Source organism: Pteropus alecto, unplaced genomic scaffold (genome assembly GCF_000325575.1).
Source record: "Pteropus alecto unplaced genomic scaffold, ASM32557v1 scaffold75, whole genome shotgun sequence".
NCBI classification, from domain to species: domain Eukaryota; kingdom Metazoa; phylum Chordata; class Mammalia; order Chiroptera; family Pteropodidae; genus Pteropus; species Pteropus alecto.
This window is the reverse complement of record NW_006440638.1, coordinates 29,431,022-29,449,492: the sequence shown is the minus strand read 5'-3', so window position 1 is coordinate 29,449,492 and position 18,471 is coordinate 29,431,022. Positions and strand designations below refer to the sequence as shown.

The following is an 18,471-nucleotide window of genomic DNA, read 5'->3' as shown; positions in this document are numbered from 1 at the left end:
TGGACACACTAGAGACACACTTGTTTTTTAATTTATCCATCATATTTGCCTTTATTCATCTTTCTCCATCTTGGTCTCTACTGTCCCGCCTTTGCCCTGGCCACCCAGGGCCAAAGCCATTTTCCTTGAGTCCAGAATCCTCCCTCCCTCCCCATCTGGGCAAGGCCTGGGTTTGGGAAAGGGGGTTCCTTGGCCTCCAAGGGAGTTTTCTCCCACTTCCCTGGAATCACCCCGCTTCGGAACTGCCATAGCTCCTTCCTTTCCTACCCCTGTCCCAAACTCTCCAGCATGTGCAGACTACTCTCTGGAATTTTGGTGAGAGGAAGGTGGAAGATCCCTCTCCCCACAACAGGACTGCGGTTAGAGGAGCTCTCAGTAAAGAGATACTCTTTCTGGGGGTTCTGCGAGGCAGAGAAGCATCAAGAAGAAGCCAGACGGACACACATGTGGAGGATCTGGTAGTGAGTCAAGTGTTCTGGTCCTTGCCTGGGAGGCAGGGAATGAGGCTTTCCAGGCAGTAGTCCTCAGGAGGCACCCCGAAGATTTCAGGGTAGAAGCCTCTTTCTGGGGTGCCAGCCAGTGCCCCTACACTTGCGGCTAAGACATCTGGATTGTGGAGGAGCTCTGCTCAGTCTTGATGGGCAAGTTTGGCTGCCTGGAGTTCCAGCCTGTGACACAGCTCCAAACGACTGCGCAGGCAACGCCGAGCGCTGAGGCGGCCCCAGCCGGTAGCTTTGGTGGAAGGTCTCGCGTCCAGAGCCCTCAGCAAGCGAGGCAGGTCGCGCAGCAGACGGTAGCGCGGCAGGGCGCGCAGCGGCGGGGGAATGTCGCCTTTGGCGCAGAGGTGACTGAAGTAAGCGAGCAGCAGAAGCGGCCGCGGGGCGGCGCGGAGCAGAGTACGCAGGGGCGCAGCGCGGGAGTCGGGGTCGCGGGGAGGGCTGGGGCCGGCACTGCTCCACAGCAGCAACACGGTGCCCCGCTCCCTAGCCACGCGCGCCCGCGCCGCCCACAGCCAGGGCAGCGGCCCCATGCGCGCCACGCGCGTCCCCTCCCACAGGTCTACGATCACGTCGCGCCCGCCGCCCAGCGCGGCCCGCAGCAGTTCAGCCAGCGCCCCCACCAGGCGCCGCTGCTCCTCCGAGTCTGCCGCGTGCAGGAGCAGCACCGGCCGAGCTCCGCCAGGGCCTGGGGGCGGAAGCAACAGATTAACAGGGGCCCAGTTAAGGGACAGCTCATCCCACTCCTCCTCAGCCTCGGCGGTAGGGGGGCTACATCATAGGGTGTCCCCTCCCAGTTCCTTATCTGCACTGGGGGTGGGTACCTAAGGCAGCTTTAGTCTATGGGGTGCCGGTAGGCTAATTAGATAAAAGTGCCCCAGAAGGGGCAAGGGCTAGGGCACCAGGCTTGGCAGGTGCAGAGCAAGCTGGATTTACTCTCCACTCGCCTCTTGCCTAGAGACTTGGTATAGTGAACCACCTGGCACAGAGGGACCTTTGCCCTGCCTTAACCATTCCTGCCCACTAGGGGATCTGAGGCTCACCCCCTAGAGTAACAGAGAGCTGGATGCCCTGACAGGGACATGGCTCTTGGCGAAGGGAGCCAGGGCAGGGAAAGGGTAAGGACAACTAGCCTAGGAGCTGGGCAGGTCTAAATCCCCAGGTTACTTTTGAGTGAGTTTACCTGACAGTGGGCGCCGGCGGGTGACGACCAGAACAACGCCCAAGAAGGTAGTGAGAACCAGTAGTGCCAGGATCAAGAGTCCCAGGTGTCTATGAGACACTGAGTCAAGCAGGATGAGGCCAAGCTGAGCTACTCAGTGCCCAACCTCCCTCCTACCCTTATCCTGAAGAACTCACCATCTGGACACAAGAGGTGCTTCCAGGCAAACTGGACATCTGACCTCCACACCTGAGGGCACAGAGTCCCCCCATCCCATGAGCCAGGGTAGTACCTTCTCCAGGGGAAGTTGAATGAGACATGAGGATGGAGAAAGGGAGGCCCCCTAAATAGCGAATTCCTCCTGCACCCAACAGGTGAAGAGTTGCAAACCCAGAGTGAACTCAAAGTTGGCTAGAGTATCCATGAGGACCTAAAGGGCACAGGCCCTGAAGTAATCAGACACCACTGAGCTCCAGCCAGTTGTCACCAGGCCTGAGGGTAGACACAGAGCATCAGGTTTTCTGACTTTTTCAAGAGAAGCCAGAAATCAGCTTTTTAAAATACCACATCTCCCAATATTTAAATGGTGGCAACAAATTCCAATTTCAAACACCATGCTGGCCAAATAAAACATTTTTGCAGACTAGATTTGCCCAATGTGCCACCTGTGGAGTAGATGCTGGGGGAGTAAGTGGGGGGGTGGGGCGGGAGGAAGGCAGGATTCCTTACCAAGACACAGCCCCCTGGCCTCAGGAAGGGAATGATGAGGTCTAGTGTCACTGGGCTTGAGCCCCGAGTCTGTTGGAAAAAAGATCAAAATGACTGTTCCCATAGAGGCAAATTTGGCTCTGTCCAGCCTCTCTGAGCCTTTGCCCGTGCTGCTCCTCCTTTCTACCCACCCCCACCCTCACCCAAATCCTCTCCAAAGCCACCCCTGAAAAGAAGCCTTCCCTAGCTTCATTCCCAGATCCCACGATCATTCCCAGATCAGATCTGCTGCACAGATACACATTATTCAGGCAATTGGGCACTCATCAACAGACATACCCTGGATGCCAACTCCATGCCAAGCCCTGAGGAAAGAAATCAGCCACAGATGTCTTCTAGCATCTCACAAAACAGGGAGGCTAATAATATGCTGCCCCCAACCCTGTCCTGCACACCTGAAAGAGCAGGCTAACCATTGGAAGGAACATAAATTATAGATTCAGGAGACCACAGTTATTGAAATAAGGCTTAACTCTTGTCTTTGTGGTTCCTAGCTGTGTGATTTTTGCAGGGAGATAGGTTACCTCCCACCCTGAGCCTCAGTTTCTTCCTTTGTCTGTGAAGGGTAATAATCCTTGTTTTACTGGGTTATTGAGAGTATCACATGAGAATATGCATGTGAACACTCTTTATAATACATAGTGCAGAGTTTATTCATGGAGTAGTAGCAGCTATTATTATGTTGTAGACTCCTAGGGGCAGAGACTCTGTTATATACTTTTCTTATAGCTCCCAGGGCCTAAGACAGGGTAGGCACAGAGTAGGCACTCAATAACTGCATGTTGAATTGGACATAATTGATTGCCATCTGTCTACAGTTAGGATGTGGCTCTGCCCTATGCTCTGGGTTCTAGGTAGGGAGCTGATCAGAATCTCCACCCTTTGGGAACACCCCACCTGATCCAGATCCCATTCTCCAGTCAGCTGTGAGCCAAGTGCTGATGTGGTGGCTCTCAAATCATGGCTGAATTCAGTGAAGGCAGTCTTTTCCCAGATCACAAAAACAAATAAGTCTGTGGATTTAACTCTCAATTTTAGGTTTTCCCACATGACTTTGTCTTAAATCTTTACATGGTTTGGTCTTAAATCTTGAGCATTTGCTACCATCTGTCTGCTTGGGAGCTCTCAGAGAATACAAAACAGACAAGCAAGCTGCAAGTGAGCATTTAAGAGAGAACTGGGAGGAGCTTGTCATGCTTAGTCAGCTTGGGACTGTGGTTTTGCAGATATATTTGATTGCGGTTTTTATATCAGATACACAGAAGAGAGTCTGCTAGTCAAACTGTTCTTAGTTCACATAGTAAAGTTAAATCTGTCAGTAGTTTACAATATTCTGCAAAGAGCACATCAGCTTCTGGGGGCTCTGTTTCCCAAGATTTTAGATTGGGAGATAGTGACAGAAATTCTACCAGCTGCCTGTGGGAGGCAGGCAGGAGCATGGTGGTAGAAGACAGCTGGGTTCAAGAGAGCATCAGTACAAAATGTGGCAGCAGTTTGAGTGGGCCAGAAAACAGCTGGATATTGGAAAGCCAGTCTTGCCTCTGTTTATCTTTGTAAGTTCAGAAACTGAAAAGATTAGACACTGCTTCTTGGAAGACCCTACTGATCAGCCAAACAAAGGCTGATCAAGTAAATAAATAACCAGATGACAAATTAGGGATGTGCTTGATTCCTCCACTTGTTGTGCTCTGAGCCATGAACCTAGTGGGGGTCAAATCCTCGCTAGGCCATACCTGGCTAATGCTGTACACAGGGGGCACCAGGCTGTCTTGGCCCAAGCCTGGGTGGCTCCAGGCAGCACTGAATGTGGCATGCATCCTTGTGGAGAAGTGAAGAATCAGCTGTTGGGCCTGAGTGTCCATGCTCACGTTCCAGGATGGGGCTGCCAGGGAGCGGGAAAAAAGGGTGTCATATGAGAGACCCAGTTTGCAGGAGGTGATAGGAGCTGGGCTGCAGTTGACAGAGAAGTCAGGGCAAGACTAGAGTTTGGCTTTGTCACAGTTAGGTGAGGGTGAAATGGTGGGAGGGGTTCCCAGCCAGGGTCACTTATTGGCTCACCAGTCCGGTGGGGACATTCGACATGGCTGCTGTTTCCAAAAGAGAACTGAGAAATCCAAGAATGGCAGGTCAGCAAACTCTAGGCATCATCCATAGCCCTACCCATCCCCTCTCACCCACACTTATACCTTGAAGCAAAGCTGGGGGTGCAAGTCCACTTTCTCCAAAACATACCACTGTGGTGGGAGAAGGGAGTTGGTCAGGGCCCTGGGCCCCAGTCCTGCCCACCCATGTCCTAGGGAGGCCTGTCTCACCCCATCTGATTCTTGAGCCGTGGCATTGGGGAGGTCTTCGCAGAGGGTGTGCCAGCCCTGCCTCTGGCAGAGGGAGGCCTCCAGCTTCAGTGGGCAGCGGAGTGTCAGGGCCATGACCATCTGACTGTGCTGGCTGTAGTCAGTAAAGTTCACTGACTTCCAGAAGTCGGAGCCATCTGGGCAGGCAGCAGGGGTAAAGAGTGAGGCCTAGGAAGACCTGAACTTCGCTTTGGCCTCATTTTGCCAACCCTATCCCCAGGGCATCAGGAGACAATGTTTGTGAAAGTGCCCGGCACAGTTCCTGTCCTATCTAGGAACCCAAAACATGAGCACGCCTTCTCCATCCCGCTTTTATTACCTTTTCTATTTAGCTGTCTCCTCTCCTTCCTGCACCTCCATTCTAGCTAGCTCTTTGCTGCTCCTCAAACTCGAAATCATTACATCTTAGCTTAGGTTCCTTTCAGAACTAGGAATGCCTTCCTCTCCCTTCTCTCCTTTCTAAATCCTGCTCATTTTCTGAGTACAGGTCAGGGTCACCTCCTCTAAGAGACCTTTTCTTGCTAGTGACCACCTTCACTGGCTTTTCCTTTGCCTGAGTTCACGCCCCACAGCCTCATGTGCAACCCTGCCCTGGAATGTAGGATGGGCTTTTCCTTTGCCTGAGTTCACGCCCCACAGCCTAGTCCTCATGTGCAACCCTGCCCTGGAATGTAGGATACTTTGTGCTATTCATTTGTCATGTCTGAGTGTCCTGTCTCTTCAGCTTGGAGACAACAATGTGCGTATAGCACTTCACACGTCACCAACCACTTTCATTTATCATATTGGATTCAAGCCTCTTCAACAATTGGAAAGTAAGGCAGGGCAAGTATCATTATTTTACAGATGAGGAACCTGGGAACCTGAGGCACAGAGAAGAATGAGTGGCAGAGCTGGGATCTGAGTGAGCCCAGCTCTTCTGGTTCATCCCCAGGACACTACCTCCTGTGTCTCACATTTCTGAACCACCCACAGTGTCTAGTATAATATTAGATAATCTCATTTATTGGAAGGCTGATCTGTAGACATTGTAGCCCTTTCCCCACTCTGACTCTAGGGAAAGTGCCTGCATGCCTTCTGGTGGCTTCCTCCAACACAGGTGTGAAATGTGTGAGTGGGGTATGTGTATATGTGTGGAAGACAGAGAGATTGCGCATGCACAAGAGTGCATTTAGCAGCACTCACAGGCTTCAGGCCAGCTCTGGAAGGGACATTTTTTGCGCCTCACAGTGTCCTCTTGCAGGTAGGATGCCTGGGGGAACAGGGGAACAAGCAGGGAAGGTCAGAGGAAGGACTTTTCCTACAGCACTCAGACCTAAAATTCATTCTGACTTGACCTTGCCCTGGTACAAACTGCCTGAGCTGGCAGGGTACTGAGGACAGGGAGCAGTGCAAGGTGTCAGCAAGTGTAGGTGGTGCTGGACACTGGGGGAAGAACTCCGGAGTATGGGAGTGAAAACAGTTAGTGAGGGGATGAGTTCTTTTCTCCCTGGAGAGGAGAACCTATTGCCAGAAAGAGGCAGATTGTGAGGTCCACCTTCCTCAACTTTTGGCTGCCTTGGATTCCATTCTCAGTGGTTCCCAAGGTATCTTGTGCCCTGTGTAGGCTCCTCCTTCTAGGCTGCCCAAACTTTACCCAACAAAGTTGTCCAACCTGGCAGGTGCTTGGTGCTCTAAGTCTCTGCTTACACCCTCCCTTTGGTTTCCTTCTGGGTGACAAGGCCCCTTGCCTTTTCTGTCTAGTCCAAAGGGGTCTTAGTGCTAGGCACTTCAGAATTATGAAGAGGAGGAGGACTGCAATGAAGGGTTAGTGGGGACAAGACTTTTGGGGCCATATGGAACCTTTCAATGGCCATGTGCTCCCACTGTTCCTGCTAAGAACACATAGTGACAGCAGCTGTCTATTCCTCCTCTGCGGGCCGATGCCAGGTCTGGACCAAGGAAACCTGGGTTTGGGTGGGGCTGAGGTTGGAATCACCCCGAAAGAATATCCCATGTTCAGCAAGACACTGCCATCTCTGACCCAGTGTATGGCTCACAGTCAAGCTGACACCAGTCTTCCCTAGCACCTATTAACACCTAGTCCTTTTAAAATGTAGATAGGTTACTGAAGATAAGTTTGACCAACTGTGCTATATGGGGGCCTCAGAGCAGGGCCATGGACAACCCACACCTTTACCTCTGCTCACCTCTATGCACAGACAGGGCAGAAGGAATTCATAAAGCAGGTCTACGGTGTGGCCCCAAGACACAATTTTCTGTTAATGAAGCAACAAAGAGAGAGAAGAGATGCCTGAGAAAGAGCATAGACACCCTGGACAACAACAGGAGGAAGCTGGGAACTTGGCCAACACCCCCTTTTTCTTATATGAGACTTAATTCTTCCACCAAAAAATTTCCTCCCAAGGGGTCTCTGTTCTGTACACTGACCATTTTCTCTAGGCATCTCAATATATAGAGTAGGGGGAGGAAGGAGGAGACGGGGAAAAGAATATACATTTAATGAGCCCCGCTGTATGCCGGGAAGGTTGCTAGGCGCTAAAGCAGTAACTTAATTAAATGCTAGCATCAAAGAGATCTTGGGAGGCATCATCACCATTTTATAAATGAAGAGGGGTGAGGGCCTGAGGAGTGTAACATCAGTCCCTGCAAATGATACCAGCTGTACACAAGGGCCTCCTTGAAATCTGGAGTTGAGGTGAGGTGTCAAGAGGCCTGGGGGACATCTCATTCTCTGAGGGGCAGCAACAAAGGGAGGAAAATGGAAAGATGTGACCACTTTGTTATTTTCTTAAGGAAAACAACTTCTTGAAGAAACTGCAAAGACTTCTTAAGGTAACGTGAAACTCACAGAGGGTCATCTCATTGGGAGTAAATACCATATTCATTTCTCTGCTAGTCATTCAAGGTTGCTCCATCCCTTTTCCTTTCCTCAGCTCCCAGGTGACAAGCCCCCTGCATTTTCTGTCTAGTCCAAAGAAGTCTTAATGCTAGGCACTTCAGACTTGTGGGTCTTGAAGAATTATCTTTGCTCTCTGGACCTCAGTCTTCTTGTATGTACAATGGGTAGGCCGTTATGTTGCAGCACAGTGTGGTCTGGCTTTTTACAGGGAAATGGCACTCCATACCTGAGCATCAAAGGGACTGCTCAGCTCTTCACACTCTAATGCCCACTGGTGACAAAGACGCACGCTGACCTCAGGGCCTGGGGGAATGCTCACTCGAATGGCCCGTGCCTCAGGCAGCAAGTCAAAGGAGAACTCGGGCCCTGGGAAGAAGGGGGACTTGGTGGCCTTGTCTCTTGGCCTTAGCAAAGACACCACTGTTTGACTGCATCCTTCTCTAGTCACACCCCATGGCTAGCTCACCCCTTTGTGAGCTCTGTCTCAGAAGGCTTTTCACTGTCACTGGATCCAAAAAATGGGTCCTTTTGGAGCGCAGCCCCTTGTGGGAGATGTCTGGGGAGGCGACGGAGATGTGATGGCCCTTCTCAGATAGGCAACAGCTACTCAGCACTTTCCTCTGTAAGTAGAGAGCAAGGTTGGACTGAGGTCAGGAATCATGATCCCTGGCTTCTATTTCTTCCTCTGGAACCTGGGGCACAGAGGCAAGTTGATCAACCTTTAGGCCTCAGTTTCTCTAACTGTATAATGGGCAGAATAGTCTATTTTATCTTCACACCTCCTATCCCTCTCATGTGGCTGGAGAATAAAATGAGAGGCCAGAAAGTAAAGGGCTGTGAGGCTTAGGGCAGAGCTGGAACTGACAGAGAGAGTACCTGAGCAGATGCTGGCATCTTGTGTCTCCTACAGAACTGGAACATGTAAAACTTTTTGGATTTCTGCACCAGGCAGTGGAAACAGCCCCACTGAAAGCCTGTGCAGGAAAAGACGTTTAATATTCAGTCCTTCAGTGCCCCTCCTCTCCCTGGAGATGTGGCCCAATGTTGGATCCTAAGTCATTTTAGATCAAGGAAGGTAATGAAATCAAAACTTTGGTCATGAAAGTTATGACACAATCAAAAAAGAAGTAGTTTCTTAAGTATGAAAATGTTCATTGTAGCGTATTTATAACAGTGAAAAATTACAAACTGCAGATTCTTAAGCAGGGTATGGGCATTTAGTATGTATCAGGCGCTGAGCTCGGCAATGAAAACATAGAGTTGAATAAGAACAATCTTACTTTTAAAATGGAAGGTAATAACAATAAATAGAACTACAACATTTTAATTGCAAGAATTGGTACCAGCTGAAAGGAGAAACACCTTCACAAAATGATACAAACGAACTCACTAATATCAGTCATGGTGTGCTATTTTAGGATGACCTTAGTCTCTGCTGAGGTGGACAACAGGACAAACAGGTTCTAGTATGATAAGTCCCATTTGCCTCAACCTGCCTCCCCCACCCCAACATGCCTCCCCCACCCCAACATGCCCCTAATTCACATACCCACTGAGAATGGCCCAAGGGCTATTTCTCATACCTGAAGGAGCTGACACCAGGCGCAGGTACAAACAGTAGGGGCAGTGCCAGAGCGGAGCACACCAAGACTTTGGGGAGGTGGGGAGGGCCAACCGGGTATGGCAAAGAATATGAGCAGAACTTCCTGCGAAAGATGAACAGGAAATCAAGTGGTAGGGTCCAAGGAGGTCCCTCCTGCTTCAGACAAGATGGACTTGAGGCTGAGCTCTGCCACTTAATCCTGGCCGTGTGACCTTAGGTAAGTTATGGACCTCTCTAAGACTCAACTTCCTCATTCATAAAGTGGGGTTATTATCATGATCAAGTAAATGAGATAATGTATGGGAAAATATGAAGGTCATTGTATTACTGACAGTTAAGGGGGAGTGCCTGGAGGTTTCCACATGTTTCTCATTTAATCCTCCCCACAGCTCAGGGACAACAGTCTTCATTGTATAGTCATTTCTACTACGCTGATAGACCCCTCAGAAACTGAGGATCACAGGGCTTAAGTGCACTGCCTGCAGCCACAAGTGAAATGTGTGGCAGAATTGTAATGCAAATCCATGCTTGCCCTAATTGTAAACCCTGTGCTTTTTCCTCGATACTATGCTACTTTCCAGGCTGGGAACCAAAAATTAGAATGGAAGGCTTGCTGGGGATCTAGAATAAAAGGGATGTGAGGAAGAGGAGCAGGACAGAGAATGAGACTTACCAGTGAAACTGTCATCCTGAAGAAGGCACAGGGCCCAATAGGGTAACAAAAGGAGAGAAGTATAATTAGTAGGGATTCTCATAAAGAGCACTCTCCCTGGGGTCTTTGCCTCAAATCACCTAATTCTGAGGCCCAGAAGCTAGGCCCTTGGCTACCACCCCTCCAAGACTGTGTAGAGGACACAGCGATGCTGCCACCAGAGCACAGGGACTTGAAGAGATAGGAAAGCGTAGGCAGGAGAGTGGGGAGCTTTGCCAGCCTGTGCCAGGCAGATGTTCCTACCCTGGCACCTTACCATGTGGGAGGCCAGCAGACAGCGGGTGTTCCAGCGGGGCAGACAGGGGCAGCCAATCCCAGAGGAAGCAGAGAGGCCAATGAACAGCAGGCAGAGAGGCAGGAGCAGGGCTGCCTGTCTGGGGCTCCCCATGGGCTTCTGTGCGGTCAAGGCACCCAGAGCATGGCTGCACAGCCCGAAGATGGGCGGCAAGGCTTTGCTGTGCAGCAGCAGGGAACACAATGCCAGCAGGAGCCCTCGTCTCAGCCTGCCCCTGCCCCTGCCCCTGCCCCGCCCAGCCCCAAAGCTCCTCCTCAATCCTAACCAGCAGGCCAGACCACATTCCTTCTCCTCCAAGCAGAGGTTCTGAAGGATGCTTGTCCCCTGTAAAACCTTACTGCCCCCAACTGGAGCACAAGGGGCTCCTGCTCTGGCAGAGAAATAACAGGAAAGAAGGCAGCACAGGGTTAGGGGGACGGCCGGCTGCACCCATTTCTTAACCCTCCTACTCCTGCAACACCCTCTAGATCTGACCCGCCTGCCCATTAACATGACGATTTTGGACTTGGATCTCCCCTGGACACATGCTTCATTGCCTCACTTAGAGAATTCATAGAGCTATTAGGCACTACTTGTATTAAGTGATAGAGACAGAGGTGACCGAGGTACCTAGAACAACAAGAAAGCACTATAAGAAGCAGATAAGCCTCACATGCCCCCATAAGCCTCTTGGCTCTCCACCCGGCTAACTCTCAGGACTATAGTCCAGCTTTCTCTCTCTACCTATTGGCCAGTTCCAGCTTTTCTGGGCACAGGAGTCCATGCCAAAGGGGTCTATTGGCTTCAAGGATCCATTAATCAGAACGGTCTGCTCAGAAAACCCCAGAGCTCATAGCAGAACCCGGGAGCTGAGGGAGCGGGCCCCATGCACTGACCTGGTTTCCTGTGGTTTCCGATGATGCTGACGAGGCTCCAGTCTTTGTGGGGACCCTCCCCATCATCCCACAGCTTCCTCCTGCTCATGGAGCATCTGATCTGCTTCAGCCTTCACCTTGGTGACACATACAATGGAAAGAAAGTTTGGGGCACGCCTACTGAGTTAAGGCATCTTGAAATTGTTATTGTCCCTCTGCACCTTTCAGTAGCCTGACCATGGCCTTCTTTTGTCAATTCTAGTTTCTAAGTCTTCAAGTCCACTGTCTGAAGATCACATCCTACCCATTATCCTAAAACTACTCTCTAGCTTTTGAATTCCTTAGAAGATAATGACTCCTTATATTTTATGTTTCTCCAATGTCTAGGAGGGGATATCATGAAATAGGTGCTCTGTAATTGTATAAATGTCAATTATGATACATTTCATCCATGTATTAGTTTACCTGTTTCATATTTCACAAAGTACTTTCATATTTGATCCTCCTAACCACCTTGTAAGACAGGTGGGAATTATTGTTTTCATTTCATAAAGAGAAATAAGCAGAAAGGAAGATGATTCAGTCAAAGTTAAAGTCTCCAGCTTAGGGAGCTCCACTTCTGCAAGCCTGTCACACTTCAATTCTCTCATGGTCTCTACTTCTACTGCCTCCTCTCTCTCTTTTGGAACCCCAAAGGGTCTGCCTGACACAGTTCTGTCTTTCGGCATTGGAGTCCACCACTGCAAACAAAGCAGTAAGATATGAAGGAAGAAAAGGGTGGTCTGGTTGTACTGAGGATAGGTTAGGGAGTCTTCAGTGATTTAAATCTACACTCATTTTCCAATGCTGGGGGCGTGAAGTGAGAAACTTGATTCTGTTCTAGAATATTTCTTTCTTGACCCCTTATATCTTCTGATCTAATAGTAAAAATATTTGATTAATTTCTCCCTGCCCCTGGCTAAGATATGGTAGGAGAAGCAGAAAAATATAAATGGAGACACATACATACACGCAAAAGAAAAAAAGAAAAGAAAAACAGAAAAAGAGCACATAGAAAAGAAATAAAGATGAAAAAGAAAAGAAGAGAGAAGAGGAGGTCTGTGTTTTATTCATTGTCTTGCTGGTTTGCTTATTTATTGTGAAGCCTTTTTCAAAAGGATTTAAGGTAAAAGGCACAGTTGACGAATTCTAGCATACCCTGGGGAAGGGGAGGGGATCCAATCAACATTTGTGAAACTCCTACTATCAGGCTCTGGGCCCCATGTTTTGCCTACATTATCTCATTTTATTAGTACTACTACCCTTGAGGTCAGTCTTATTAGACCATTTTACAGACTAGGCAACAATAGGAAAATTAAGTAACTTGTTCAAACACAAAAATGAAGAGCTGGGACTCACTACCATGCCTTTCAGGCCCTTTCTGCCAGAACACACTGCTTGGGGAGAACTGTGGGATGTGAGAGGGTTTTGAGGCCCTGTAATCCACAGAAGTACTAGATTTAGCAGTGTGATGTAGTTGGGTTAGCAATGTGGAGGAAATAGGAATAGTTGGAAAGAACGAAGTAGATCTTTATAATAGTTTGTTATCAGTGGTCAGACTTCTAGGAAAGTAGGAATTGTTTGGCTAATGTCAACAAGGGAGGAGTAACTCTTTGACTGGAATAGGTAGCCAACTGGAGTAAAAGCAACAAAAGTGTGTAGTAGGCCTGCAGCACAGAGGTCTTGTCCTGGATGGAAGGTGGCTGAGGCCTGTCTCACCTTAGGTTTGTGTCTGAATGAGCTGACTTAGGCTTCATATTCTAATAACCTTGTTCTAATAATCTTTACTTGATGACTATGCCAGAAGTTCAAGAGGTCTTGGCAGATCCCTGTGCATGTTTAGGTACAGGGTACACTGTAGGGGGCCTTAGGCAGCCATTTTTCTTGACAGAGCTTTACCCATGCATGGACTCTGGTCAGACCATACAGCAGCATCTTCAGTCTCTTCCTGTAATGGCAATTCCTAGAGTCTGTTGGGGCAACTGTGCCTACTGGATAGGAAGGTCCAATTAGACCAATGCACACCAAGAGTGGACAAATGTCCTTTCCTCCCCTCTGCTCTTCCTGAAGAGATCGACCTCCAGAATTCTGAGGCAAGAAATCACACCTAAGAGAAGCAGCAGGAACACCCAATCTGGCAGGGGAAAGCCAACATTGCTTATCAAGGGAAGAGATTGTGATATTTATTAAGCACCTACTATATACAAGACTATTCATATATATTATTATTATATTTCATATATTTTTTTTATATTTATATATAGATATACATATATATGTTGTGATATATCTATATCTATATCTATATCTATATCTATATCTATATATCACAACAACCCTGGGAGATAGCTACTATGATCACCATATGTCAGATCAAAAACAGAGGCTCAATTATTTTGCTCAAGGCAAAAGGTAGTAAAATGCCTGGCTAGAATTCCAATTGCAGTCAGTCTAATATCAGAAACTGTTCATTCCACTACACCAAACTGCCTTTCTCATGAACTTCATGCTTTCTAAGGGTCCCTCTAACACCTCCTCTTTAGTTCTGTAAATATCAGGGAATAATAACCAGTTCTCACATTTATAGTGTTACACAGTTCACAAAGCACTTTCACAGTGTTTCACCTATTTGATCTTCAAAATAATCCTGTGAAGTAGGCAGGTTGATCTTAGCCCTATAATTAGTAGGTGTGTTGGTCCTTGAAATCCAGTCTTCTCAACTAAATGCAGTGCTCTTCCCACTAAATCATGATTCCTTTCAAAGGGGATCTTGTTTGCTTCTGGGAACACTACAACCCTGAGGCAGGAAAAATGGAAAAGCCCAGAAAAGCAGAATCTCAACAACACAACAAGCAGAAAACTAAAATAAACCAAATGGCTTTTTTTTTTAATTGGCAGACAATTTTCATAACGGGTCTCCAAAAGCACTCTAAAACTGCAAAGTGCCATTCCAATAACTAACGAAATTTCTTTCCTTTTTTTACTAATAATTATTTGCATTCCAATTTGAAAGTTAGCAATCTGTACCTGGTACACATAACCCTATTACCCAAATTTCTATCTGCTCCTCTCTGTTCTCCAAATTCTTCCCCTGCTTTAGTCTAGTTCTTTCCTCTGTGAGATACATTCTGACTTTAGTTTATGGTAGAGCAAGTTATTTCATTCAATAAATTCAGAGTACACACTGTTAGGTACTGGAAAGGGATCAGGAGAAGACATGTAAACTAATAATTCTGTCAGTAAAAGAGGTAAATAAAAATGCCATATGAATTCAAAGAAAGAACTCTCACTCCTTGAATTGAAGGAACTAGAAGTATCCAGAATTACCATATAAACTGTGTCTTGAAGCATAAGTAATAAAATAGAAAAGTAGAAATGGGAAATTTTTTTCTAGCATTTTTAGTTTCAAGTATACAGTACATTGGTTCGACAGTTATATAGTTTATGAAAAGATACCACCCAGTTACTCCAGCACCCCTTTACTTCTACACATAGTGATTACATTACTGCTAACTGCATTCCCTATGCCGTGCTCCCCATCCCCGTGACCATCTATGAACTACTAATTTGTACTTCTTTAACTCTTCAGCCATTTCTCCCAGTCCCACACCCCACTTCCCATCTGGCCATCACCAGATTGTCCTCTATATTTGTGAGTCTGTTTTCTATTAGTTTGTTCTTTTTGTTCCTTAGATTCCACATATAAGTGAAATCATGTGGTATTTGTCTTTCTCTGTCTGGCTTATTTCACTCAGTATAATAACCTCTAGGTCCATCCATATCATTGCAAATGGTAGGATTTCATTTTTTATGGCTGAGTAATATTCCGTTGTATATATATGAACCATAACGTAAAAAGGGGAAATTTTTAAGCAAAGGAAACTGGGAAAACATGGAATCAACATGGGGACTCATTAGAGGTCTGTGGTGAGAGTATTGGGAGATAATACAGGACTACTACATTGAGACCACAGTTCGGGAATCTCTGAATAAGATTAAGAATTTTTGTTGTTTAAAAAATAATGGCACATAGTAGGTACTTAATGATGATCCAGAGCTGTACTCTTGGTATACTCACTTGCACACAGGGATACAAGAAGAGCAATGAATATAAGGTAGAAGGCAAATAGTTAAGTTTGGGACACAGAGTTTGAGATAATCAGGACATCTAGAGAAAGAAGTTTTGCAGTTAGGTACTGCCAGTGCCTAATAGTGACTGCATACATACCTCATGTTTATAGAACAGAAGAATGACTATAACTCTAGAAGGCAGAGATCTGCAGTTAGAGATCTGGGCATCATCCAGAGACAATAGCCAAGTGGATAAAAGCAAAGGGACACACATCTTTCATGCAATTTGCGTGTCAGATTTCTGGATGTGAAAGGATCTTTAGTTCACAGATCTCTTTCTCATGTCTATTTCTAACTTACCTGCCCCACACCATTAAATACCGTGTTCGTTTCACATTTATATCATGCTTCGCCTAGATCGCACATTCCTTGCATGCAGGGATACTTTTAAATTCTTTTGGATACCATAATACTACATCTGCAGTTTCATTTTCTGTGGTTTAGTTACCCACAGACAACTATGGTACAAAAATATTAAATAAAAAAAATTCCAGAAGTAAACAATTCGTAAGTAGAAATTGCATGCCATTCTGAGTAGTGTGATGAAATCTTGCAGAGACCACATTCACAAAACTTTTATTACAGCATATTGTCATAAATTATTCCATTTTATTATTGTTGTTAATCTCTTGCTCTGCATAATTTATAAACTAAACTTTATCATAGGTATGTATAAGAAAAAACATAGTATATATAGGGTTTGGCACTATCTAGTTTCAGGCCTCCACTGGAGGTCTTGGAACGTATCCCCCACAGACACATAACTGACACTCTGTTAACACTTGAATGATAAACATGAATATCCAACTGAAAGAAGACTCCATAACCCAAGCTAGATAAATGAGAATGGACCATTTTACAAGTGGAGAGATTAAATGTATGGCTAATAGTCCCTGCCAATTAGCTACAGAATGGCAACTAAGACTTAAGTTCCTTACACCCAGTTCATTTCCTTACGGCCACTGCCAGGTTTCTCGGGGAGCTTGCACCTATCTTCTAGTGTCTAAGGCCACTCAAGCAATGCACCATTCACACTCTGTCAAAGCCCAAACACAAGGCACAAAGTGGACAGGGCAGTTATAACTTTATTGAGGTTCTTTTTAATTAAAATGCTTCACAGTAGAGACCACAGCCTACAGGGCAAGCAGCCTCCGAAATGTTTCCTGCCCAATGACCCATAAATTGAAGTAGAATTTGGTTCATTCCATATCTCCTTTAGTCTCAGTGTCTAAGGGGTAATAGATGAAAGGGGAGAGAATGACCAAGAAGAGGCGATGAGTCTCTTAAAAGAAAAACCTGAAGGGCCTTAACTGCAACTAGCTGAAGTTTGTCTTACAACTGTTCATCACCTAGTTCCAGCCAACCAGGAATAAATTAAATACAGTTCTCCCACCTCAGCTGATGACAACAGGAGGAACTTTCTAGAATTTGGGCCTAGTTTGAGCTATTTGCCAACATCACAGCTGCCAAAATCACCAAAGGAAATTTTAGAACAGCTCCTCTACCCTCTCACTCCACTCAATGGGAGGCCCAGGCTTTACTCCAGAAATCAGTCCCTCAGGCAGTCTTCATTTACGCTTCTTCTCCTGTGTGCTGGTAAACCAGGAGTCCAGGAGCTTCTTGCTGTAGTATAATTGCCAGGCATGCACCTGGACGGCCAGCACCAACACCAGGTACATGACAGAGACAGCAGAAAAACCAAAGAGGAAGCGGTAGGTCTTGCCATGGCGGTAGAGCTGCTGTGCAGCAGGGAACATCTCCATACTTCCATAAATGAGGGGAGCAATGGAAAAGAGCCCCATGCTGATCATGGAGAGCACCAGGTAGCTAATGTTGTTGCGGGGGAAGGAGAGGAGGCCCAAGAGAGAGGGCACAATGCTCAGCAAATACGGGTACTCCCACTGATAGGGCATGGCCACCTGATCATGTGACAAGAGCCTTAGGTGTCCCACGCTCATCTTGGCAACCAGCAGCAGCCATGTGACCAGATGCACGTAGATCAGCTTCTTGATTTCATACTTGAGGGTCACACTGTGGGGTAAAGCAGAGAGAGAAGTACCTTTCATTCAAAATTTTCCAACCAATTATGTCAGGAAAGTATACTAGACAATGGGATACAAATGTGAATAAAATATAGTTCCTGCCTAGAGGCTGGGACAAAAAAAAAAAAAAGAGGAAGAAAAATAATTAGAAAACAAACTGAAAGAGCTCTAGTAAATATATGTTTCATAGGAAGCAGTAATCAATTCTGCTTGGGATAGGATGTTTGAGAAGGCTATCTAGAGGAGGGTGATAATTGAGCTAGGCTCTGAGGGGTGGGTGGAGATGGGCATTCCAAGCAGTTAATTGCATGCACGCAAAAAGGCATAGGCATTTGTGTTCCAGGAGAGCCAGTGGTTGGGTATGACAGGAATACATCATGGGCGGAGGGGAGAGCAGGACATGAAGTTGCAAAGGCTATGAAGAGTCAATTTAAAGAAGAGTAACTCAGCACTGTGCTTAGAAAGATGACTGACTACACTGATAGCCTAGAGGAAGGAAGTACTGGCAGCGCATAAACCAGCTCAGGATGCTCATCTCTCCACCTACAGTGAATTTTTCATCTAAAGGAAGTACACATTTCTTATTCTTCTAACTTTCTCAGGTGCTTAGTGTATCCTCCTCAGATCCCAGCAGGCAGTTTCTGCTCTGGGCAGATATGAAAACAACTTGCTTAGGTTGTGAGGTGTCCTTAGGCAGGGATCTTAAAGATAAGGATGAAGTGAGGGTCCAAAGAGTTTGTCATTCTTTAAAGTTCTGGAGAGAAAGATGCAAAAGAACATTCTGGAAGAGTTCAATAGATTTAAGGAAAGAGAATCTTTAAAGATTTTTTTTATTTTTAAAATATTCATTATGGAAAGTGTGGAAAGGTAGGGGAAAAAAAATCAGTCGCCTCTAGACTTCAAGATTTATGAAGGCAGTGAGCAGTTTTTTGTGTTTTGTTAACAAGCTTTTTTATTGAAGGTATAATATGCATTCAAAGGCCAAGTCTGCTTTTGGTCTATATATGCTATTATATATATATGCTAGGCGTTTATATCCTCTATATATGCTAGGCGTTTAGTGCCTAGCACAAACTGCATGATAGGTAGAATATTCGTTGAATGAATACACTTCT

At 46.5% G+C, this 18,471-nt stretch overlaps 2 protein-coding genes across 2 annotated transcripts in view; both read right to left on the bottom strand.

Moving 5' to 3' along the window:
• Nucleotides 1-42: 42 nt before the first annotated feature.
• IL17RE (interleukin 17 receptor E) lies at nucleotides 43-10,438 on the bottom strand. Its single transcript, XM_025050750.1, has 16 exons — nucleotides 10,252-10,438; nucleotides 9,957-9,972; nucleotides 9,264-9,386; nucleotides 8,557-8,654; nucleotides 8,147-8,300; nucleotides 7,907-8,046; nucleotides 6,968-7,036; nucleotides 5,964-6,030; nucleotides 4,740-4,915; nucleotides 4,614-4,661; nucleotides 4,486-4,531; nucleotides 4,161-4,309; nucleotides 2,389-2,457; nucleotides 1,857-1,908; nucleotides 1,681-1,779; nucleotides 43-1,185 (listed from the first exon to the last, which is right to left on the bottom strand). Exons 1-16 carry the CDS (start codon nucleotides 10,381-10,383, stop codon nucleotides 629-631), a joined length of 1,995 nt encoding a protein of 664 aa, XP_024906518.1. The 5' UTR covers nucleotides 10,384-10,438; the 3' UTR covers nucleotides 43-628.
• A 5,943-nt stretch (nucleotides 10,439-16,381) lies between these two features.
• The window catches only part of JAGN1 (jagunal homolog 1), a 2,861-nt gene continuing 771 nt past the window's right edge, over nucleotides 16,382-18,471 (bottom strand). The window contains exon 2 of the mRNA XM_006917604.3: nucleotides 16,382-17,345. Within this exon, the coding sequence (XP_006917666.1) occupies nucleotides 16,883-17,345 (463 nt within the window). The 3' untranslated portion in view covers nucleotides 16,382-16,882. The remainder of the gene's footprint in view (nucleotides 17,346-18,471) is intronic.

What these genes read in the sequence shown, in the direction of transcription:
- IL17RE (XM_025050750.1), bottom strand. Translation starts at nt 10,383, where the DNA reads ATGGGGAGCCCCAGACAGGCAGCCCTGCTCCTGCCTCTCTGCCTGCTG. An exon ending in GGCCAGGGGGCTGTGTCTTG is followed by an intron (nt 1,909 to 2,388) that starts GTAAGGAATCCT and finishes CTGTGCCCTCAG; the next exon opens with GTGTGGAGGTCAGATGTCCA. An exon ending in CCGCCGGCGCCCACTGTCAG is followed by an intron (nt 1,186 to 1,680) that starts GTAAACTCACTC and finishes TTCCGCCCCCAG; the next exon opens with GCCCTGGCGGAGCTCGGCCG.